Source organism: Engraulis encrasicolus, chromosome 19, assembly GCF_034702125.1.
Source record: "Engraulis encrasicolus isolate BLACKSEA-1 chromosome 19, IST_EnEncr_1.0, whole genome shotgun sequence".
Taxonomy (NCBI): Eukaryota; Metazoa; Chordata; class Actinopteri; order Clupeiformes; family Engraulidae; genus Engraulis; species Engraulis encrasicolus.
The window spans coordinates 47,689,208-47,715,257 of record NC_085875.1 but is presented as its reverse complement, the minus strand read 5'-3'; the positions used below and the strand labels follow the sequence as shown (position 1 = coordinate 47,715,257).

General features: G+C 44.3%; 1 protein-coding gene across 3 annotated transcripts in view; it reads left to right on the top strand.

Annotated features, from left to right (window-relative positions):
• The window catches only part of nhsl1a (NHS-like 1a), a 105,811-nt gene that overhangs the window by 76,041 nt on the left and 3,720 nt on the right, over positions 1 to 26,050 (top strand). For 2 of the 3 annotated variants that reach the window (XM_063184608.1, XM_063184610.1), the window contains exons 2-7: positions 729 to 881; positions 8,442 to 8,569; positions 13,005 to 13,206; positions 16,968 to 17,099; positions 19,213 to 23,004; positions 24,524 to 24,656. In XM_063184608.1, coding sequence (XP_063040678.1) covers positions 729 to 881; positions 8,442 to 8,569; positions 13,005 to 13,206; positions 16,968 to 17,099; positions 19,213 to 23,004; positions 24,524 to 24,656 — 4,540 coding nt within the window. The remainder of the gene's footprint in view (positions 1 to 728; positions 882 to 8,441; positions 8,570 to 13,004; positions 13,207 to 16,967; positions 17,100 to 19,212; positions 23,005 to 24,523; positions 24,657 to 26,050) is intronic. The other variant, XM_063184609.1, reaches the window with a different exon arrangement.

Below are 26,050 nucleotides of genomic sequence, written 5' to 3'. Positions count from 1 at the left end.
TGGGGCGTTGATATATTACTAGAAAAGCTGTTCCATAAATCATTTCTCAACATTACTGTATCTGAAGTGGGCCATTTCACTATTTTGCACACACAAAAGCAAGCAAAAAAAAACAAAAAGGTTTTAAGCATAGCAGCTTTTATCACTCTGTAAAATGACACTGTTCTAACCATGCTAAATCCCAAAATTCCATGTTGTAGTTCATTCATTCATTCATCCAGATAAAATCTTCCACTATTCATGTCTTTCTTGATGTGACAATATTGATCAGATGTTAATGGTACACTGAACAAGATACGAGAATAAATACTTGTTGACTTTATTTGTCTTTAAAGACACACCATGAAATGGCAAAAGAAACCGTTTTACAGCTTCACCCCTGGTCAGTTAGCCTCACTGAGTGAAATGTTTAGTTAGCCTGTGGCCATTCTCACCATGGTGACTTACCGGTATGTTCCAATTCACTAGTGCCCTTTTTTATGCTCTCGTCCGTCATGCTACTTGACCTTTGCCTTTGCCCTAAGCTGTAGACAGGGCCGCTGACAGCTTTGGCCGGGCCCGGGTGAAAATCATCTGAAAGGGCCCCCCTCACAATGCATACAATGATATGAGAGCCTAACGCTAGGCCCCCCTCTCTCCTTGGCCCCGGGACAACTGACCCCTCTGTCCACCCCTGTTGGCTTCCCTGGCGACAGATGTTTATGATGTGTTTGTGTGTTTCCAAACAGCCGTGTCCAGCCTGGACGATGAGAGCAAGTGGACGGTGCACTACACGGCGCCATGGCACCAGCAGGAGAACGTCTTCCTGCCCGGCAGCAGGCCGCCCTGCGTGGAGGACCTGCACAAGCAGGCCAAGGTCAACCTCAAGACCGTCCTCAGAGGTGAGAGGAAACACACGCACAATCTCCATGCATTTCATTTAATCCATCTAAATGGTAAATGGTAAAGGGATTGCATTTATATAGCGTCTTTCCACTCCTTCGAGCACTCAAAGCGCTTCACATTCTAGACATTCTAACTTCACAACCAAGTACATACCATAGTTTCAACATTGTTCCATCTAGTACATACTTGTTTACAAAGCTTCAGAAGAAACACACTTTAATCCCCCTGCATTTCACTTCACCCATCTCGTACATACCATAGTTTCAACATTGTTCCATCTAGTACATACTTGTTTACAAAGCTTCAGAAAAGCACCTACTTTGGTTCACTTCAAGTCTACATCATGACAAACAGGACAAGGTCAGCCAAGAACACTTTACCTTAACTTCCAGGAAAGGATAATTCAGTCCTTTTCATGATTTCCATTTGCTTTCAACCCATAAACTCCAAGATCTTATTCTCTCTCTAACATTGCAGCTCGACAACCATTAGTGGGGTAAAATGAGGATGGTAGTCCTTTATATCCTTGAAGAAGCTAGGAGTTTTTATCCTTGCTTTTATCCTTAAGATTGGCAGAAAATTAATTGTTTTTCAAAAGTGATTAATAACGGACAGCTAATCGAGGAGCTGATTGATTGTTGCAGCACTAATGCATTGCAGCGTATCCTTAAGATGCCCATTTAGCTGGCTTTAGCTTAGATCGAATGGTGCTGTACTGCGCTGTGATGTGGTACTGCTGGCCTGGCACCGCTGGACCCATGCCAAACCTGGGCCAGCAATCTCTCAGTGTCACCTGCTGTCTGGGAATGCACATGTCCCAGAATGACACACACCCTCAACGGCACAGACGTTAGCAATACAAAGCAATGCAATTCAGTCCTTCGTGTGTGTAATTCATACAGCACTAATAGATAATTTATTTAACATGCAGCTGGTCCAGCCATCATTTGTCTCTGGATTTTTGTGGATTTATTGCGTTAGCTCCAGCTGTGTTAGACACAGATTTCCTAGAAAGTGTGTTGGTGAATCCATTCTTCACTAATGACTTATTTTCATCGTCCTTCTAACCTTATCTGTAAATGTACTGCACATCACTGACATCATGTTGTTGGAGGTATAATGTTGTTGAAAGACATGAGTGAGGTTCTTTATTGATTAGATCATTGAGTCCGTGGTATTTAGCACTCAAAGCCATAGTTTTTTCCTCCCCTTCTCAGAAATGGTACAGACAGTCATACATAGGCCCTATCAGCTTTTTAGCTACAGGATAATCAAGGATTTCTGTATCCACTCTGGCTGGCATTGAAGGAAATTACTGAAATTACTGAAACTGTTTGGTGTTGAGGAAATTAAATGTTATACAGATTGCTCAACACCCAAAGGAAAAAAAATACAGCAAACCCTCTGTAGGCATATGTGAGTTCTGTGTTGATGGAAAGGAAAGTGGAATCTGATTAGCAGTCCGGTGGATATACAAAGCTAGCCAACCATGCATTACAATCTTAGACAAGTCAGGCATAGCAAGGCTTAGATCAAACGGGGTGTGTTGGGGAAGGGGGGTGGTTGTTTAGCCAGTGAGGGTATCTTATTTCACTCTCATCTTTCCCCCTTAGGGTCTGATACAGTTTGCAACCCCCTAAAACCCTTACCCTACCCTCACCCTACCCCCCATCTTGCCACCATTGTATTGCTTAATTAGGAAAGTGACTCCAGCCAGCTTGCGTCAGTTTGAGCGGCCGTTACAGGATTACTTGAGCCTCTGCCTGTGTTGTCCTAGAATACTAATGGGTTTCATGTGAGTTTCATACGACCTTCATTTGACAGACCCAGTGTCACGGCACCGCAAACACTTGCGCGCAGCAGATGGTTTTCCCAGGACCGTCTTAGATCTGACCATAGACTACCTGGCAGTCGGCATAGGGCTGCTTTGCTGTTGAGGAGCCAAGAGCTTTTCTCCCTGAGTGCATTTGTGTTGGGGGTGGGACTCTATTCTGTTGGGTTTCAAACACACACTTATCATTCGTTTGAGAGTGTGAAGATATACTTGTGCCTTGGTGTAAAATTGATGTTACAGCTTTAGCAATGGTGACTTCTGGCGCATTACAGCTTTAGCAACGGTGACTTGTGGCGCACCCCCACTGTTTCCCCTATCTGTCCATTTGATTCGACTTGGCTTAGTGTCTGTCTTTCCTTCAGTTGGTCAGTGTCTATCCACCAGTGTTTTTTGTTTTCTTTTATTTAGCATGTGCATATGTGTCTTCTGCTTGGTTTAGTTGCACAGCAGGTGCAGCAAGTCAGGTGACAGCCTCCCGTTGTGGGATTAGAGAGAGAGAGAGAGGGAGAGAGGAGAGGGAGAGAGGGAGAGAAAGAGAGAGGTCGTGTCCTTAGCAACAGGCTGTTAAGTGTCTCTCTTAAGGTCTGAAGTAAAAGAAGAAGCTATTCACTTTTGTGCTCTTTAGCTTTTATGTGTCTGGCTGTGTTTCATTCCACTAAAGACCTACTTCAATTGTAACACTATCTTAGCTTTTCTGTGTTTATAAAGCAGTCATGAAATATCGACATTACTTTTTAATGACACATGAATACTCACTCACAACAGGGGTGGCCTATGTATCTCAGCCAGTTTCAACACGCCCAGGCCTGGGATAGAGCCATCTCAAATGCCCCCCACTCAAAACATGCAATGCAATGAGGAACCAATTCTGGGGCCCCATTTCCCCTTGGCCTGGGACATCTGACTCCTTTGTCCCTCCACCATCCCCACCGCCTGTCAGCTTCCCTGCCCTGGACTGTTAAGAGTACTATGTGGAAAGAAATCAATGTATGCCGTGACACTGACCAGTTCAAAGTTGAATTCAGTCCAGTAGTGAAGGGGGTTGAAGAGTAATATTGACCACGACCTGCTCTACCCCCATGGGCAACATGTGAGCAATCTTTACATTCAACTATCAGCACTGATAATGGCTCCACAGGGTCAGTCAGAGTACCACTGTAATTGAACGCACAACAGAAAAAACTACACATTAACTAAGAGCTTGTTGTGGGCAATAGGTCAACAAATTGGAATAATTTTAAAACGGTAGGATGCACTTTTGTAACCATGAAGTGCTTGCTTGTTTGTTTGTCTGTCTGTTTGTTTGTTTGTTTGTTTGTTTGTCTATCATTGTGGATAGAGCAGTAAAAATGATGACAGAAATACTGTAGAGTGGAAGAAAGAGAGGTAGTGTTAGGAAATGACCCAGATCACACTCAGGCCGCCATCGGCATACAAGCTAAGTCATGGCATGGATCATTAGCACGATGAGCCACTTGCCCCAAGACCAGCTTATTTATGCTGATACTGTTTGCAGATTTAATATTGACCGTAAATGGGAATGACATTAATAACAAGTGGAGTGAAAAAGATGAATTCCAATGAACCCTCTGCTGAATGATGAAATATTAGCTCCCCAATGTTGCACCACTGGAATATATACTTAGCCCTATCATCTGTATTTCAGTGTTTGATGTTGTGTGAAGTCAGTTATTGGATGTCAGTGGTGACTGATGACATGATCCTTTGAAGAGTTTTCCTTTGAGAATGAGATGGTTATGACGTGTTGTTTTTTGTGTGAGTGTACTTTGTAACTCGTCCTTGGGAACGTTCGTGTCTTTGTTACCCATTGGGGAGATGTTGTTTGAAATACATACAGTACTGTATGTGTATGTGTATGTGTTTGTGTATGTGTATGTGTATGTGTATGTGTATGTGAATGTTGTGTGCTGCAACTAGACCACACAGCTGCCTTTTCCCTTCTTCTTCTTCTTCTTCTTCTTCTTCTTCTTCTTCTTCTTCTTCTTCTTCTTCTTCTTCTTCTTCTTCTTCTTCTTCTTCTTCTTCTTCTTCTTCTTCTTCTTCTTCTTCTTCTTCTTCTTGATCCCTTATCTTATTAACTCTTCCACACTCACTGTGTGTCTATCCTCCTTTGATTCACATTTCCCCAGTGTTTTATTTCATCTTTCTCTTTGTCAGAAGAAATCCATATCTGGCTGTACTCGTTCACAACCCTGGCGAAAATAAGGATATACGTGCATAAAACATCTGACAAATGATTTCAATTTTTTGAACTGCTGCAGGGGAAAGAATAGCATAAAATATGCAGGAATATCATATTGTGGCAATATATAGTGATATAGTATATTGATGATTCATTGTCTGATAATACAGGAGAAATACAGTACTAGTCCTATTCAGTTTTTGCCTGTGTGTGTGTGTGTGTGTGTGTGTGTGTGTGTGTGTGTGTGTGTGTGTGTGTGTGTGTGTGTGTGTGTGTGTGTGTGTGTGTGTGTGTGTGTGTGTGTGTGTGTGTGTGTGTGTGTGTGTGTGTGTGTGTAAGAGAGGAAGAGAAATGTTGCTGGATACTTCCAGTGAATGTCTTCATCCCCATCCTCTCCAGCACTAACATCCCCTTAACGTGATTTTCTGCTGCAGCAAAGAGGGGCGTGACTTTGCCACCGCCGGCTCTCACTGTGCTCAATGACGTGGGGTTGTGTGTGTGTGTGTGTGTGCGTGCGTGTGTGTGTGCGTGCGTGCGTGCGTGCACATGTACGTGTGTGCGTAGGTGTGTGTGTGTGTGTTTGTGTGTGTGTGTGTGTGTGTGTGTATGCACATGTGTACATTGTTATGCGTGCCTGCATGGGTGTGAGTGGGTGTGTGCATTTGTGTGCGTTTTGTGATATTGAGCCACTGCGCAAAGCTGTGTACGAAGTAACTAGCTCTCTTTTGTGCCAGTCAGGTAAAGAGGGGCTGGGGGATTTGTGTGTGTGTATGTGAGAGAGAGAGGGAGAGAGAGAGAGAGAGAGAGAGAGAGAGAGAGAGAGAGAGAGAGAGAGAGAGAGAGAGAGAGAGAGAGAGAGAGAGAGATGCAGAGAGATGCAGAGAGCGTGACAGAGAGAGAAAGAGAGAGAGAGACGGACGGAAAAAGAGAGAGAGAGGGGAAGAGAGGAATGTGCTGAAAAGATAACAGCTTCCCAGAGAGGATAGAAACTGAAGAGTAAGGGGACACATGAAGGATGAAGGAAGCGGAGGGAGCAGCAGTATTAAAAGGGGGAATGAGGCTGATTGAGGAAGCTCTCTGCCTAGCCTGTACAGCTCTGGACGCTAATTACACAGTAATGTGTCATGTCAGCATCACTCATATGGCCAGATGAATAGACGCTGTCAGGGACAGGTGCTGCGGTACAGGCCATTTATACTTGACGACCTACCGTACCTGTACTCTCTCTCTCTCTCTCTCTCTCTCTCTCTCTCTCTCTCTCTCTCTCTCTCTCTCTCTCTCTCTCTCTCTCTCTCTCTCTCTCTCTCTCTCTCTCTCACACACACACACACACACACACACACACACACACACACACACACACACAGCACTGACATATTTAGGCTAGCTCAGAGCACGCACACACACACACACACACACACACACACACACACACACACACACACACACACACACACACACACACACACACACACACACACACACACACACACACACACACACACACCTTTACCCCCATGCTGTGATCATTGTAAGATCATTATTTCCAGTCCACCGGGGTGATATTTATCAGGGAAGTACGTAACTAGAAATGTACCCTCTGCCATGTGAGCTTATTTAGACTGTACAGGACATGACCCTTTGTCATGGGACATTGCTTTTGACCTCTGCTCTAGCTCAAGCATGTTTCTACCACGTGAGCATGTGAGGGATCTGTTTATTTAGAAGGATGTTTTTTATGAGGTACTGCATAACTATTCTTCAAATAACCGATGTGTATTGCTGTATTTGAAGCATATAATATTTCGCACCTTCATTATAGTAAAATGATATAAACCGGTAGCTGCAAGCAATGGGGACTGTTGTAATTCTAGTCTAGTTAACATTGTATCATCCAGGGTCCTCAACTGCTGAAGCAAATTCAAAGATTTTAATTTTGATATTCAGAACCGACTGAGTAGCAATAGGGAGGAGCCATTATACCTGTACATTTTATATAGTATTGTATTCATATATGTAATTCATATATATCATATTTGCATTATATTACTCATAGATTTTTTTTTCATTTGCATTCTGACATCTTATCAGCTATCTTGGAAAGCATATGTGTGAAATAGTTGGCCCCCGTCCACCAAAACAGCCATCAGCACACCAGCTGCTCTCCCAGCAAGCCATTCACTCACTGGTCATTCAGTATTCCAGCAATTGCCAACAGAAAATCAGTGTGGAAAAGGGAGAACATCTAAACCGAAAACATTAGTATGTTTATTCCAATTTGTTTATCTATGGAAACATGGTACATGGAAGCATGGTTTGTGTGAGAGTCCGAGGCAATTGAAACTGGTACCCGTGGTCATCCATTTCCATCCATTTGTCCTCTGGGGGCTGGCCAGACCTACACTGGGCCATCTGTCGGGCTGGAGTTGTGTCATACACATACATTATACACACAATCTACTATACAGTATGTGCACATGCACACACACACACACACTCTCTCTCTCTCACACACAGACACACACACACACGCACAGACACACAGACACACACACACACAGAGACACACACACAGAGACACACACACACACACACACACACACACACACACACACACACACACACACACACACACACACACACACACACACACACACACACACACACACACACACACACACACACCACACACCACACTTTCTCATGTGCACGAACAAACACCCACAAATGCAAACAGAGACACACACTCTCCCGATCGTCCTCACACACCTCTCCAATGCGGAGGATGGCCAATGCCGGTGCTGCTCAGAATAAGCCTGGGTAGCCGCCTGGCAGGGCACTGCTGCAGTGCTGTTCTCACAGCCCAGATTAGGGACTATAACTACCTAGGATAGTCTGCACAGCTCTTATAATCCTTCTCAACTCTCCCTATTCCCTTATAAGCTTCCCTTCCCCTTGCTGCAGTATTGGGTTTTATATCTATAAGGGGTAATCTAAATGTGTTCACTCCCCAGCTCTCCCGTGTAGAGCGTGCCACACAATACAAATGCATATCTGCAGTCTAAATCCCAGTGTATGTTAATTTAGTGCAGACCCCTTCAGAATTCTGTGAGCAGTGAAGAGCTTCCATTAACAGCTCTCTCTCTCTCTCTCTCTCTCTCTCTCTCTCTCTCTCTCTCTCTCTCTCTCTCTCTTCTCTCTCTCTCTCTCTCTCTCTCTCTCTCTCTCTCTCTCTCTCTCTCTCTCTCTCTCTCTCTATCTCTTTCTCTCTCTCTCCCTCCGTGTTTCCCTCTTTGTCTTTCTTGTTTTCTCTCATCTCGCCTCTTTTGATCCCTTTCTATCTCGCTCTTCTGCTCCATCCTCTCTCTCTATTCGTCTTCATTCTCCTCTCCTTGCCTCTCTCCCCTCCCTCATGCACTGCTCATCCACCACCTCCTTTCTTTCCTCCCTCTTTTCATTCTATTTTGTTCCCTCCTTTGTTTTCCCCCCTCTTCTCTCTCCTCTCCCTCGCTCTCTCAGAATGCGACAAGCTGAGGAAAGATGGCTTCCGCAGCTCGCAGTACTACTCGCAAGGGCCGGCCTTCTCCACCTCCAGCCTGACGGAGAGCATCCTCAGCCAGACGGACACCGAGGAGAGGCAGAAGAAGGTAAAGCACCACACTCATTTACATGAGGGCAGCCGTGGCCTAGTGCTTTGGCCTTTCAATAGGGGAATTCTAGGTTTGAATCCCACCCCTCCAATCCCTATCACACTCCATGGCTGAGATGCCCGTGAGCAAGATACCTAACCCCATACTGCTCTGAAGTGCAATACCCTGTAAATAAAATCGCTTTGGATAGAAGAGTCAACTAAGTGTAATGTAATAATAATAATAATAATAATAATAATAATAATAATAATAATAATAATAATATAATAACAATAATGTAATAACATTACAGTCACCTCTTTGCGCAGATGGGCCTTAAGTAACAAATTAAGAGTTAATCAATACAATTTTGGAGGACAATAATGTTATAACATAGGCTCTGGGCAAAAAGGAGTTAAACTTTCCTGCTGCTATGACACAAAGTAACTACGTACGTGCGTATTTAGGTTGGAGTTACTGTAGGTACACAGTAAAAAGGTAGTGTTACTCTGGTACTCTGGGATCAAATCTAATCTAGAATATGGTAAATCAGCTCTCTAAGTGTTGCAGTAGCACTGCAAACTGTACTTTGTACCTAGCTCAAGAGCACTTCTATGGATCTATGGATGAGGCAACCACTTTCTCCCAACTGGGATGGGATTCGAACCTACAACCTTCAGAGTCCAAGACCAACTTCCTAAATATTAGGCCACAGCTTTCCAATTTATTAGGCAACCTTGAATCCAGAAAGTCAGAACAGATGAGCTATGTTCTTATGTAAAGAACATAAAATAAAACATAACATAGGGCTTTGAGGGAAGAACTAGGAGAGGTAAGGTTGCAGCACAATTTCACCACTGTTCTAAAATGTAGACCCAGTCTATACAGTCAACAGTCAATACATTACAAAGAATCAACCTCAACACATTAGACAACTTAGTCATTTATTTGTTGTCCATTTCCGAATCTTTTATTAGGAGTTGGTGGCTGAAGGAGATCCATATAACTTACAATAACATTTCCCCCAAAATAGTGTCAGACTTCACAACGCAGTTGTTTATCCTTTTGAGTGTTGAGCAGAGCTTATGGATCATAGAGTTCTGGTGGTCCCATATCGGCTGCCCGTGGAGCATAAATAATAAGTTTAAGGCTTTAATGAGGACTTGTTGGATTAGGCCCCTACAGCATGATCATTGGATTTGCTACACTGGTTTATACAGAAGTTCAATGTGCAATATGTCATCATGAAAATGCAACGCATCACTTGCAAATACACTGCAGATGTATGATACAAGAAAAAGATTTGTATGAAAGGCCTACACAGTGCTAGCCTAACTAGCAGTAGCTAACATTCTAAGCTAAATTGCTAACATAACATACACACAGTGTAGCATCAAGAGCACCTAAGGTCACACACAGCAACATAGTAAACTACTACACATACACACCAACACACTTTTATGGGTCTTTTCTTACCTTGAAGTGAGGTTGATAGACACATTTTTCCATGCCAGGTTGTGAGTTGTGGTTTGATGGTCACTGGTGTGTTGAGTAAACCTATCCCCCAGCTCTTCCCCCCCAATTCTTTTGTAATTTCGCTCGAAATTAAATGTGAAAAATATTGCTAATTAAAGCTGGAGTCATGGGTCTGGTGGCCATCTGTACATTTTCATACCATGTTCCAGGAAGTATGAAAGTTGGTAAGGTTGTCTCCATGTTGGGGATTGAACTTGCAACCTTTGAGGTTGAGGACCAGCTGTTTAACCACTACTCCATGGTCGCCTCAGCTGTTGTCATGACATCTAACCACTCATATGCCAGATAGAGTTCCAATTTACAAACTCAAAGACATTGTGTTAGGATGTCAGTTGTACTTAAAAATACAAGGCCAACCCGAGTTAATTTATTGGTACCTGAAAACCTGTTGAAAACACCTAAAATGTGTATGTCATCTGGACATTTTTGCAATATTGAGTACTACAGCATAAACTTTTCTAGTTCATAGTACTGTTGGGGAATACAGTGTAGGGCAGCTACCCCATCCGACTACACTCAGGTGTTCCATCATGTGCCAAACAGTTCCAGAGCAACTTTTCTGGTCTTGGGCTATCTAGAACACTTTGGATGTCCTCCAACTTTTTTGTATGTCAGGTCTTGGCTAAAAACAAACTCATGCAGAACAGAGGATCTACATACCCTATCTATGGATTTATATTGAGACTAAATAATTACATCACGTCTTTCTTCTACCTCATTTTTTTTGTGCTTTTACATGATCCAAGTTTTAGACCTGTCAGAGTGCTTGTAAAGTCTGCCGCGTGAAGAAAGTAGGTCAAAAGAAATCACATGATCAAATTGGGTCAAGTGTTTCGTTTTAAAAGCCGGTCCGATATTGAGCTAATACACAGCCTGCTGAGAGTCATCAGCCGAGATGTTAATCTGAGGAGTTTCACTCGCTGATTCACATGTGTTGCTGCTCTATTGGTCACACATGTAAACATGGGACCAGAGGTCTAGATTGGAGATACTGAAAAACAAACAAGAGTCTTGTGCTTGTGTGTGCGTGTTTGTGTGTGTGTGTGTGTGTGAGAGAGAGAGAGAGAGTGAGTGTGTTAGTGTGGCATTATTTGGAGCTTTAAGTGTATATAAAATCATGTTAAACAAGTCTGCAACTGTGATTGCAACTTGTATACGGTGCTTGTTAAACATGTCATCAAATCAAAAGCCTGCAACCAGAACCCAGTGATGTGTTACTGCCCCCCACTGGTTAAAATAGGTAAATACTTTTGCATTGCAAGAGCGCCAACATCTGCACTGTTACAGCAATAGACAATGGACAATATAAGACAAGCTATCATTTTCCTCACAAAATTGTATTTATTTGATATTTGAATTTTTGTTTTCATTTTGTTGTTTTTTCCCCCCATTCCCTCTTCTATCAACCTACTGTGTTGAGCAGTCTGGCCTCCTTGACTGTTTTAGCGAGGCTTGCGTCTCGCTCTGCTGTCATTTGAGACCTTGGAGGAGGAGAAAGGTACTTGATGTGTACTGCTGCTGTGTACTGCCGTGTACTGCTGTTTCTCTCCCCTTTGCTCAGAGATGTAGACTGTGCGGTGCCCCCCCCATGGAGCTATACAACTAGACTCCACGTAGCACTGTTGTCTCTCTGTGTAAAATGGTGGCCGTCTTAGCAGCCTGTAATTTGGACCCCTTGTAGAGAACCTCCTCTGTTTCTAGTCTTTTCTTTCAAATGTGAGTAGTGGTTTTGTGCTTGTTATGTAGAGTCTCAAAGCACCTTATTGGTAATGACGTGGTCGTGCTGCTATTCTTTGTGTCTAAGCAAATGATCTTCACCAACATTTTCTAGAATGCATAGGTCTAGTGTAATCATAAGTGAGGGCACCACTTTTCTCATTTCGCTGCTCCATTAGTTGTTATAGCAACATGTACATGAGTGCCAGCCTATTTGACACGTCTTCAGAACGTGTTGAAACAGCCTGAGAGATTTTTGTTTGATGTTGCGCACCCTAGACTCCTGCATTATTTATGGATTACACAAAAGTCTTAGAAAGCCCTCTTAGGGTTTTATGCGCTCATTCACGCTCTGCTTCTTCATTAAGATAAAAGGCCTTGAATGAAGCAACTCAAAGATCTAGAGATACGTAGATACTTTTTCATCTCTGCCATTGGCTCTCATTAGTTAGGGCCTGTACTGGGGAATTAGCAGATTCCCATGAGTATTCGTTCAGTATTAGGTTGAAGGAGAGGATTGTGCACATCCCAGGGAAAGGTGCAGGACGAAGGCCATCTGTAGTTTTCAGAGTGAGAAGTCTGCACACTTAGAATCCTTTTTTTGTATTTTATGTTTTCATGCCATGAAAAAATAAAATACAAAAAAAGTATGTTAAGTGTGCAGACTTCTCACTCTGAAAACTATTCGTTCAGTATTAACCATGTTAGAAGAATTTGTGGATACATCTTAGAATAGGGTTCCCAGCCACTAATACGTGTCTAATAGCCTAACTACTGTCTGTGTAAGTGACTTATAAGAGATGTTTTATTACAATTATATCAATAATAAAGGTCTTATTCATTGGCAATGAAGAAGAAATTTGTGAATACAAACACGCCAAACAAATGATTTTGCTTTACAAATTTCTTGTAAGTTAGTTATACAGTTATGTACGTATTAGTGGTCAACATGTGAAGTTTAAAAGTTTTACCGAAGTTGTAAAAAGGGTTTGGCTACAACTGTCCTTCAGAGATGATCAAATCATTTGCCACCTTTCACCTGTCCCTTTGCTGTGCTCTCTCTCTCTGTGTGTGTGTGTGTGTGTGTGTGTGTGTGTGTGTGTGTGTGTGTGTGTGTGTGTGTGTGTGTGTGTGTGTGTGTGTGTGTGTGTGTGTGTGTGTGTGTGTGTGTGTGTGCTTGCATGTGTGTTTTCCATTGAAGCAGTCCACAGACTCCTGCCCTGACGAAGACAGCCTGGTCTACATCCGGGCTCACACCCCTCTGATCGAGGACATGAACGGGCACAGCAGCATGGACAGCCAAACCCCGTGGAGCAAGGCCTTCCCCCTGCCCACGCCAGAGGAGAAGATGAGGCAGCAGGCCCAGACTGTGGCCATGGACGTCATCCCCATTAACATCACAGGTACCGCAGACAGTGTTGCCAGATTGGGTGGTTTCCCACCCAATTGGGCTGCATAGTATGACCGTATGCAGGTTAAAAAAAAGGTTAGATATGGCATTTGGGCGTTTTTTTCAATCCTGACTGCAAACAGACTCTGGTGCCCTCTATTGGTGCCTCAGTGAGTTGCAGTTACAGTGTTGCAGGTTTTTTGCTGCTTATACACTAAACATTGTGCCTTGGACAGTGTTTCCCATACATTGAGGAAACTATGGCGGCCCGCCATAGTTTAAATTTGGCCGCCATAGTTTCCCGAAAATGTAAAAAAAAAAAAAAAAAAAAAAATTTTTTTTTTTACTTTTAAAAAAAAAATTTTTTTTTTTTTTTTTTTTACGATTGCCGTTTTTGTTAAAAACGATTTGAATTACGATTTCCTTTGCAGTTTCCTCCTGGAGGAAATACATCCTATAGAGAAAAACACAAGTGCCTAGTCAAGTTGTTACCTCCGTCACGCTGCTATTACATGGCCTGCCACAGGGTGCGCAAGGACCACTGAGGAGGAGCCCTGAGCAGCACCCACTTACTAACTGGCGTACCTTCACGCAGCCACCTTCACGCAGCCACACCGGGGCAGAGCATTGAAGTGAAATGCATTAGCCTACCGCAGTCAAAATCGCTATCAAAAAGCAGCCTTAGCTACAGCCTCGCAGATCGTTTAAGTTCACAATGCTGTCACAAAACATTCATATAAAATGAAGCTCAAAGAAAGGCGCGCGCGAATTGCGTTAGTCCACGGTGATTTGCTGCTTCCCAAATCCCCGCGCACTGAAGCCATCAGCATTACAAACATTCCATAGACTAGTTCCTAGACTTCAGATGCGGCGAACAGTGATTTTCAATACGAAATAGAGAGCAGGCTCGGGTCAAGCCACAGCGCCAAGACCTATCACAGGTAGGAGGAACTTCTCCAACAACTGTAGTGTCGGGGTAGGCAATGATTCCCCCAGTCGAGTCGACATGTCTCTCGCTAAGCAATTGCGTTTGCACCACAATGTTGGTGTCGATATTGCAACGATATTGCAACAGCTAGAAATTTTAGAAGTGGATTTACCTCTCAAAAGTTTGTTTAGCCTTACGAAATAGCCCAAAACAATAACTGACACTCCACAACCATCCATGCACAGCCACTGGATAAGGGGATTCTTGCACATTTCATTCTGATTCAATAATTAAGTGAACGGCTCAAAGTAGTCACAGTGTGTTGTCTTGTTATTACAAAAAAATAGGCCTATATATATAATAATATAATATAATAGGCCTATTACTGCGCGTTGGGGACCGCTGCACTACAGTAGAATATGTAGGTCTACTACGGGTGTTGGCCAATGAAAATTGTGCTTTTTAATATTTGTTTAGATGGTATCCTAATGAAAGGCATGCTGCCAATCATCAACAATGTGACTATGTAGCAATGAGCTTCAAGGCTTAAGTGCATTTGCAAATCACAGAAGGCATAGGCTAGCATGAACAATCACTTTGCCAATAAAACAATCAAAGGTGAACTAAACAGACCACAGCTAGAGGACATGAAAATGATAAAAGAGACAGTAGAACTATAATTTGGTTACGACTTGACGGTTCAATTACCTGAACACAAATGCTATGTAGCCTATAGGCCAAAATGCATGAAACCACATCATGACTCCACTTATGTCCAAAACGAACTGAACTTCCTTGGCGGAGGTCTGCGTTCTCTGAATGCATTTCTAGTTGTAGTTAACTTCGGTTTGGGAGCAATAAAAAAGCCTTCAGAGAAGGGACAGTTGGGATGAGTTTACTAACACTCCCCAGGCTTTGTTTTACAGTTGTAATTAGTTAGGTGACAGGCCTTCATTGACAAGGCAGAGGAGACATCGGGCTGCATATAGAAATTAATGTGTAATGAATGTGAATATACATAAATGTGTAATATGTTGTTCAGCCCTTTTAATGGGAGGAATTTTGAAAAACTGGCCCTGTGACCAGCACCCCTCATGTAGAATGTGTACGCCTATGTGTGTGTGGGGAAAAGGCATAGCCTACCCTCTTAGACCCTTTTTGTTTATGCATTAACAATTTCACAGTAATCTTAAATTCTTATCTCTGCTCCTATTTTGTTTTATTATTTTTTTCATTACATAGACCCCTGCATGTGTATTATGTAGCCTTTTTTCTCAAAATATAAATGGCTGAAATGTAGGCCTATAGTTTCTCCATGCGCCAATGTCATACTGTACTCATTGTTTTGCCATTTTGCATTTACACTGCGTGAATAACACCCCACCAAAAAAAAGGCCCGCGTGAAAAGACCCCGACCCCCCCCCCCCCCACCAAACAAAAACAAATCTGGCTGCCCCCATAGTTTCCAAAATTTCTGTGGGAAACACTGCTTGGATAATATATAATTCATGTAGTTATGCCTTAAACTAAGCCAATAGAACAATAAACACACAATTTTTACTTTGAACAATTGGTACCTGTTTTAAATATACTGCTAACACATTGGAGTAAGCTATGGAGAAAGAGGGTTTTATTTATTTTAATGAAGGAGTATACTTGCGTTGACGGTGCACCTGAATATCATAAGGATGCAATTTGAGTACACCACACAGTTCTTCCATGTGCTTTTAACAGTAATGCCATGTCAATAATAATGTCATGCCAGTTATGTCTGCTGTCTTAAAATGTAATCCCTGTGCTAGACTGTGTTTACTGTGTTGTGATTGGTTACATGTAGTCTAGTATACAGTACCAGGGGAGTATTCCAAGAACATGGTTAAGTGATAACCCTGGCTAGGTTAGCCTATATGAAGTGGTACATCTGCTAATAGATATCTGTTCATCTAATAAACTAATAATTGTCTGCCACAGGTGTTGTTTAGTTCAGTAAACAAGGACTCATGGCTCTTGTATTAGATGGTTTACCACTACTTCAAGATTAACTTAATCTGGATTACTACTTAGCCAGGTTCCTGGCATACTCCCCAAATATGTATTCTAGTATGGTTACATGGTTTATAGTTTTGGACAGAAAGACTCTTCCTTACCCCTATTCCTCACACTCACAATTAAATATATATACAGTATAGACACAAAAACATGAAGCCAATCTTGTACACAATCACACACAATACTACAAAAATCTACACGGTGTATTGTCACATCCATTAACTTGTTACCATGTCATGTGATCAATACTGTACTGGGCTGGCATCACCTGCCTCCATCTGCAGTGAATGCCTTCAGTACTGTGTGTGTGTGTGTGTGTGTGTGTGGGTGCGTGCGTGCGTGCGTGCGTGCGTGCGTGCGTGAGTGCGTGCGTGCGCGCGTGCAAGAGAGAGAGAGAGAGAGAGAGAGAGCATGTATGCTACTGTCTCACTGTCTAATTATTACTGTATGTATGTGGTGTCTTCCTGTGTGTCAATGTCTTCATATTTCAATGTGTGTGTGTACATGTGCATGTGTGTGTGCATGTACGTCTGTGTGTGTGTATGTGTATGTGTGAGTGCGTGCGTGCGTGCGTGCGTGCGTGCGTGCGTGCGTGCGTGCGTGTGTGTGTGTGTGTGTGTGTGTGTGTGTGTGTGCGTGCGCGTGCGTGTGTGTGTGTGTGTGTACGTACGAGCCACTGCCACTGCGTGTTTTGTTGTGACTGTATGCTGTGCATGATGGAGGCATGCCTTGGTAACGCAGCATCTGTCGTCTGCTTTTGCTCCCGCCCCCTCGACCTCCACCTCGGCCAATCACAGGCGAGAACTTTGACAGGCAGGCCAGCTTCCGGCGCTCCCTGGTAAACACTGACACAGTGGTCAGACGGCCTAAGAAGGTCAGGAGGAGAAAGACTATAACAGGCGTGCCAGACAACATCCAGAGGGAACTAGGTATGGGCTCTCCGACGTACAAACAAACAAACTGCCGCAGCCTTCCTTCCTCCTGCTGCTCACCTGGCCTCAGTACTTTTCCACTGCTGTCCTGTCCTGAGCTTGTTGTTCACTGCACTACGCCATCTAGTCTATGAAGTTCTCTTTTTTTATTTTACAACTGTTTGCAAATAACATAATACATTAGTGGCCCTTGAATTTCAATATTCCCACAGAATTATTTAAACATTTGCACAAAGAGGGATATATCAGTTCATATCTAAAAATAATAATGGTAAATCATATCAGGTTCTTTGTATATTCTTATTTCATTTCTGACCTTATTCGGTGTACATATGTACATTCTAAGCCATTTCTACGTAAAACATCAAACTGACTTGCAGGGTTTATTTTCCATCCTCCAATCTGATGGAATTACTGTACATGTGTAGTATGCACAAAATGAAATGTTATTTGCAACCCATTCCTACCCTCCCTCTCTTTGATACTTATCCATTTAGCAGTATTAGCAACACTAACATCCTATTAGTTTCATATGCTTATATGGCTCCTACCCTCCTGTATGTGTAGCATGTGTAGTGTATAGCACCTTCTAGTGTAATCCAGTTAGTGCTTTTGATCCCTGCTATAATGCTGAGTGAGTAATTGGACAAAGCTTCATAGCCTTTTCCAAATAATCTGCTGAACTGCTGTGGATTGGAATGAGGTTGGTTTTAATAGAAAGCTGAGGTAAAATTAGTATTTATGTGATTGAGTTTATGTTAAAGTTAAAGGATAACTTCAGCCAATTTCGGCATGCAGTTGTAATGCTCTCACTACCCTGGACTTGTCAGTACCTGAGAGTATTTTTTTTTTCAGCCTTTTCCGAGACCCTGGTCATTGTAATGGGGGCAGAGTTTATTTACATTTCGAAAAAAAACATCTTGATTTATTCCCAATAACATCCAAAAGGTTATCAGCAGACAACTAGCAAACAGCAATACCTTTTGGGATAATATTTGTTGTAGCCCTATGTTAACCCCTTAGTGCAGCGCCTATGTTATAACCTTACTGTCACCAAAATTGTAATGGCTATGTTTTAATCTGTTACTTAAGGCTCTCTTCATAGTCATAGCAATGTTGTTATGATGTAGTTGAGCATTTTCAGCAAATAGTGAATAGGCCCACAGGCTATGAAGTTTTTAAATGTAAACAAAGGCTGGCCCCAGTAGAATAGCTCATATCTCGAAAAGGGCTGAGCCGAAAAATGCAGCATCACCGGGTACTGACAAGTCAAGAGTTGCCTGGTTAACACCAGACCTAATCACAAGTGGGATCAGAATGCTTGGTCATTATGACACAGTGCCCATGATCTTGGACGTTATGAGTCATCCTCGCCAGACTGTCTTTCAGATCGAAACGATTGTGTAGAACTAAAGGCAGTATGGGAGTTCCCAGACTAAGTCAAGAGTAGCGTGAACAATACAACAGCATACTGAAATTGTCAGAAGTGCTCCTTTAACGTTAGATGTAGTGCAACCCACTATTTGGCTGTTTGACTTGTCTGTCCATTCCTATCTGCTTATTATTTTATTATTTTATTATTATCATCTATATTTTATATCTGTATGCAAATGCATGGGTAATTACAGTAATTGCACGAGGTGGTGGGGGGTAATGTTAATTTTTCCGCTCCTTGCCTGATTTGTCATGCTTTAAAGGGACACTGTGTGAGATTTTTAGTTGTTCAGAATTCATAGAATTCATGCTACCCATTCAATAATGTTACCTTTTTCTTGAATACTTATCATTCACCACCATCATATTCTAAGTATTCATTATGACTGAAAAAAAAAATACATTTTTCATACAAGAAAAGGGGGATCGTCCACCATTTTGAATTTCCAGAAATAGCCATTTTTAGCTGCAAAAATGACTGTACTTGGGCCATACTATAAAATATTCATTTATTACTTAGTAAACTTTCATGAAATCAAATCAAATTTGGCCTTAGACAACACATTTTCAATGAGCAGCATAGTTGCAGTACCTTTTTTGACCATTTCCTGCACAGTGTTCCTTTAACATTGCTTGTCACTCATTTTATTTCCCTTTTATTCCTCAAAACCTTCAGCCCCACAAGGGCAGAACGATGGCCGAGCCCACTCCATGTACCTCCCCGGCCAGTACTCCTCCCTGGGCCGCACGGGCAGCATCCACTCCCCCCTCAACCGCTCCCTCACACGGGACTCCAGCTGTCAGACAGAGGAGGTGAAGATCGTGCCGCCATCGATGCGTCGGATCCGTGCACAGAGGGGCCAGGGTATCGCCGCGCAGATGGCCAGCGTCTCCACCACTTCCTCCTCCAGCAGCATCTCGGCCATGAGTGACCTCAACGGCCTCTCGTTCAGCCCGCAGCACCACAGCAGCGACCAGGGGTTCCACAGCCTGCCCCGCCCTGGGACAGCCACAACCTCAACGCAGGTGGACACCGCGAATGGTGTCGCCCATCGCTACCGACTGAACAGTGACCCATCCCACAGCCTAGCCAGCCAGGCAGAGGGCAACCAGGCCAACGTTCACTCGCTGCACTCTGCCGCATCTCTTCCAAGCCCTAAGTTCAGAGGCAAGTGGAACGAGCCACACTGTTCCACGCCCTGTTCGAAATACGTCGGGCAGTTTGATGAGCTCACATCACTCACTTCAAACGGCTCGCTGGCTTCTCAGACCGACTCTGAGGCGTGGCCGTACGAGAACATAGCCAATCACATGCAGGCTGTGGAGAGTGACAGACCGCCAAGCGTATCCAGCTCATCCCGGTGTCAGTCCGTATCCTCCATGTCCACAGGGGGCAACGTTGAGACGGACTCTCAGTGCAGCACTCTGGATGGACAAAACTACACCAGCCCGAGTTATGCACGGCGCGAATCCACTAGCAGCACCCACAGCGTCAGCACCATCACGTCTGACCAGTGGGGCTATGACAATGTCACGCCTCCCCCAAAGTGCGAGATCAATTCGACCTGCTCGTCACCTGTTCAGCACCTCTTCAGCAGCTCAGAGCACTCACCCAACAAGACTGACTCAAGCTCTCTGTACTCGGTGGACAATGAGGGCTACTACACCTCCATGCGTTTGGACTCTGGGCTGAAGTCACACAGCCACAGCTGCATCAGCAAGCCAGATAATGTGAAGCACAACATCTACGAGTGTCGCAAGCACCACAGTCAGGACGACCGCATTAGCCTTGGGAGCAACAAGTCGCTCACAAGGAGTATCTCCCTCCGCAAGTCCAAAAAGCCCCCACGTCCTCCTGCCCGCACCGATTCCCTGCGTCGGAAGGCCAAGCCCCAGCATCTGAGCGAATCGGTCCTGAATGAGCAGCTGATCACCAGCCTTCAGCAGTCTCTACAGATAAGAAGCCAGAGCACGTCAATCGCGCCACAGAGCCCATGCAGCGATTTTGAGGACCCTTGGGTGCTGCGACCCAGGAGCCACAGTAACGTCAGTGCAGCAAGCAGCGGAATGTCTGCACCAGCTGCCATGTGTCCAGTCACGCCACCACCGCCACGCAATGATAAGAGCAATCAACGCTCCGAGCACAAAGACTCTTTCTGCTCAGAATACCAAGGTCCAAGGTCGGAGAGAGGGCTGTCTCCTGTTGCACGTGCATTCAGCCATTGTCTCGACTCCTCACCCAATGGCACCATGGTCAACAGTGCCACAAAAAGCAATGGTGTGAATAACGGTGTTGTAGCCAATGGGTCTTCACAGAAAGCTCGAAAGATGTGCCTGCCCCTGGTCCAAGTGGACACAGCCAATGGGCCAAGGGCAAAGACAACTTCTCCTGATAAGATTCACCGTCTGACGTCACCATCAAGTGGCTACTCCAGTCAGTCCAACACCCCAACAGCAGGGACTCCCACCACGCTGGGGAAAAGGGCCAAGTCTCCAGGGATTGGGAAGCCTCCTAAGCCCAAAGTGCCCGAGAGGACGTCATCACTGCTATCCTCAGTGTCAGCGTCCTCGTCATCCACCTCCCTCTCCTCAAGCACCTCCGACACAAAACTCTCTACCCCGCCAGCTGCTCCTCCCCTTCCAGGCACTACCCCTTCACACACTCTGTCGACACCTACCCCTTCCTCTCAAACCTTTGTATTTCCAGAAAGTGGCACTTCTTCCTCACCTCCTCCAATCCCTTCTGCATCTTTTGGACAGTCTTTAAATGGACAGTCATCACCTCCAGCTATTCAGGCTGTCGCAGATACAAGCACAAACGACTTAAAACCATTGCCTAGCTCTCTCTCTCCTCCACCAGCAGAGGAGGTCACCCCTGAGCCGGTTGCCAATACAGGTGCCCCACTTCCACCTCCACCACCACCACCGCCACCACCTCCCCCTCTTTCTGCCATGCCCTCAGCATCCCTACCAATGCCACCTCCTCTACCACATTTGTCAGTATTGGCAGCCATACCGGGCGCTATTTTCAATCTTAAGCCGGTGCAAATCCCTCCTAAACCTACAGACCAATCAATGGACACGGAAAAGGCCACAACACCGACAAGCCCAGGGCACTTGGACCAGACCACGTTCTGGCCAAGACCTCTGATCACGGCACAGGCTTTGCAGATGGTGCAGCTGAAATCAATCAAGAAGAACCTCAAGAAGTCTGAGGGTGAAGGTGAAACATCAGCTCTGTCCAATGTTGAGGCAAAAGAACAGACACAGGAGCAGGTCTGTGAACTAACTTTGGAGTCTGAGGAACCTACAAAGCTAACCCTTGACTCTGATGAGCATGGAACACTAGTTCTGGACTCAGAGGGGCCTAAAAAGCCAGTTGTGGATTCTGAACATAAAACGCCAGTTGTGGAGTCTGGGGAACATAAAAAACCAACCTTCCCAGTTTGTATTCCCATCACCACATGTTCAAGTCCAATTGAGTTTGGAATGGATTTCCCTCCGTCCCCAATGAGGGACCTCCTGTTTCCAAAATCCAATAATTTGGTTAGCCCAAAGAAAGAGGGCCCTTTGGTGACTCCTAAGAAACAGCGCTCCTTGGTGTTTCAGAACAATCAAAATACCCCCAATGTGGTAGAACAGAAAATGGTTTTCAATCAAAATGCTCCTAATGTGGTAGATCAGAAAACGGTCCTCAATCAAAATGCTCCCAATGTGGTAGAACAACCAACAGTCTGCACTCAAAATGCCCCCATTGTGGTAGACCAAGAGACGGTCTGCAATGGACGATCTACCGAGCCCATTGTGGTAGATCAAGGAACAGTCTGCAGTGGACAATCTACCGAGCCCATTGTGGTAGACCAAGAAACGGTCTGCAATGGACAGTCTACCGAGCCCATTGTGGAAGATCTACCTAAACAAGAGGAGTCTACAACTGAACCACTGGTACTGGCAGAGGACAAACACCCAGCCCTTGGTGATACTCCATCCGCACCCTCTCCTGCCACACCACGCAAACAGAAGCCCCCTGTGTCTCCCAACAAGCCCAAACTCTCACTGATCGTCCCTCCGCTGCCCTCAGCATCATCTTTTGAGGTTGAGCGCACCCAAGTGGTGAATGACAACGTAACTAATGAACCAATGGCACCAACCCATACCAAGGATACCACCCCAGATGCCGCTGCCACCCTGCTGTTCGACGTTGCTGGCGGTCAGTGCTTCACCCTGCTCCAGGACGATGTAGAGGACACAGACTCCGGCAGCTCCACGCCTTTGCTTCCGACCCAGAGGAGGGAGTCTGTCAGCAGCGAGGTGTCCTCAGAGGGGCTGTGCAGCGGACCACACCTCCAGGACCTGCTCATCCAAGAGCAGGACCTCGGGCTGAGCGACGAGAGGAACACATCAGATGAAGACGACCAGACTGCCAGTTCCACCACAGGATCCACGGGCTCCAGGGAGGATGACCAAGGTGAGTGGAAATGATCTGAGCAAGCTTTTGAAAATCCTGCTCTGTTTTTGCAGTACTGCACTACTAACTAAACTCCCTTGTAAATGGGCTGTTTTTAGCTAAATCAGTGAAAAGTGTTTTTAGATCTTTGATCAAAACTAGTGAGGATAATTATTTTGAATGTTCCAGTTGCCCTTCCACTTGAAACCTCTCATGTTGTACTTTATGATTTTATTTTGAACATCCATCTACGCATCCTTTAGTCATATTTTGGTCAAATCAGATTCAAAACACAATTTGCACTGATTTCTCTAAATACGCCCATTCACTGAAATTCCCAATTTCAAGCGTATTGTACAGTGCTAGCCTGTACTACCCTTTCAAATAGATCGAATTTGCGAGAAATTTGCAAGGAAGTTATGGAGGTGCAAAGGAACAATACTGCAAGAGAAGAGCGGGATTTTGCAAAGTTTGATGCACCCTTTGATGCACCTAACCATGTCACATAATACACCACTGAGAGTGGATTGTAATCAAATTCTAGCTTGTTAAATTGTATCTGACACTCTGCGTGGCCTACTTAACATGTCTAGTTGCTGGGCCTCTATTTGTGGGGCGAGTGAGGGGTTGAGTGGTCGTAAATTGTGAGCTGTCAGCTAAAGGTCTCTCTCGGCATTGATCTTCCCCTCCCCCTTCTCCTCATGGCCAGTGATGACACAAAGCAGATTGTACATCTACATCCATTTACACTGCTATAGGATATGGAGATCTCTCTCTCTCTCTCTCTCTCTCTCTCTCTCTCTCTCTCTCTCTCTCTCTCTCTCTCTCTCTCTCTCTCTCTCTCTCTCTCTCTCTCTCTCTCATTTTCTGGCTGTATGTTAACCATGTCATTGTTCACTTAAGCGTATGAAACTAATGAAAATGAAAAGAAAACCCCAGCCAGAAGAAAAAACATCAGAGGGAAGATTCCAGTACTGTAGATATACAATTGGAAATGCCCTAGTTACTGTAGCACTGGGACTCTCGTTATAGACATCAAGAGAAAGCAGCAGTGACGGATGGATGTAATGAACAAGAGCTAGAGGAGGAAAGATGACTGGAGTGAAAACATACAGTACAGTATGGGTAGAGAAGAGGCAAGAGAGGAGTGGCCGGAGGGTGAGAGTACAGTAATACGTCAGAGGGAAAGCGAAGTGAATAAATAATTTACAGCATTTAAGAGTTGGGAAGCCTTCTTGCTCTCTCGCTCTACCACCTGCATTTAGTACACCATCTCTCTCTCTCTCTCTCTCTCTCTCTCTCTCTCTCTCTCTCTCTCTATCGCTCGTACAAGGTCTATCTTCTCTCTCTCTCTACCTCTACCTCTCCCGCTCTTCATCTCTCTCTCTCTCTCTCTCTCTCTCTCTCTCTCTCTCTCTCTCTATCTTTCTGAGGTCTACTACTCCTTCACTCTGTCGTGCTGACTGCGTGTATTAGTGGGAACTGCAGCATCCACATGAGCTGACATGTCTTCCTCTCCTCTGTTCCTGTGCCGTGGTAGGCTTGGCGTTGGACTCGCACCCTAGTTCCTCAGTACCCAGAAGCGGCAGTGGCAACAACAGAGAGGTGAATGGAGAGATGGTGACCCCAACTCGGCCCCGCACCACAGAGGACCTCTTCGCTGCCATTCACAGGTACAGTAAAGTACAGTACAGGCCAGTCAGTTGAAGGTGAAGGACAAAGGCTGACCGTAATTTTAGAGTGAGGAGTGTCCGCACCTTTAAAACCCTTTTTTGTTTGTTTCTTTATTCCATGGCAGGATATCCTGCAGACTCCTCACTCTAAAACTACAGTGCATGACAGTATAGCTTGCTCCATTGCTTCCTCTCTTTTGCAGTAACTCAGTGGCATCCTAGTATTTTTTGTTTGTTTGTTTTTTTAACAGCAATTTCTTTCTAAAAGCTTTCTGTACAATTTTAAATGCAACTTTAATTCTGTGGCTTTCTTGCTTGCTGGAAGCCAAATGCATCCCTATTGGATATTATTTATTGTTATGAACCGTTTATGGTCTTCATTTGCAGACTGCTAATGTGTAATAGCTGTTTAAGGACTTCATAAAGTCAGTTCTTCAATGAAAATAGAAGTGGGAAAGACTCTTGGCTTGATAAGAGGCGTTATGGAAAAAAATGATTGTGAAATCAATATGTGCTTTGGGTTTCCAAAAACACCAACTGTAGTAAAAGGGAGGGTCACACTGAGTTCTAAAAGTAACTGCATTTGGTTTCTGTCCAGTCATTTGCTTTTTTATACGTTTTGGATTTTCCACGACAGCCAGAGATGGTTCTCTGGATATGATGTATCATTATAAAGATCCTCATTTTAATTAGGCCTTGCCCTGGAGGATGGTGAAACTATTAAGGGACTTTCATACTCTCAACTCCAGTTTGATATGTTTTCCCAGTTAGATTTTTTTTGTTCATTTTCTAATTTGCACACTGCACTGTTACTCATCTTTCTGACGCAGCGGTCGCCACCAGACGGTGAATGCCCGCATACAGGCATGGAATCAGCTGGCCAATAACCGGGTAACGGGCTGGATAACTTTGGCTAGTGTAACAACTGTGTAGACACACAGATGATATTAGTGCTGGTGATTGTGGTTCTTTGGCTAGTGTAACGACTGCAGTGTAGACGCAGATGATATTAGGGTAGTGCCCTTTAGACCCCTGGTTATATACCCACCCCAACCATACACAGTTCCCTTTTTAGAAGTGACATGTATACTGTAGGTCACGTTACAGTGTGTGTGTGTATGTGTGCGCGTGTGAGCGCGTGTCTACAGTTTGTATGTATTTGTTGTACTGTACATGTTGTGTAGATGCTAGACATTTACATGTAATTCCCGCCCTTGGTAAGATGAGCAATTGTTAACTTGCTCAGGCTCTGCCTCGTGTAATGGAACTCCAATAGCATGGCCGTGTACTGTAGCCTGGGGGGCTCAAACTGCGCAGTTTTATTCTTAGCACTTTTTTTGACACATCCAATATGCATTAATGAAACTTTAATATCCTGCATAGACATTTGCATG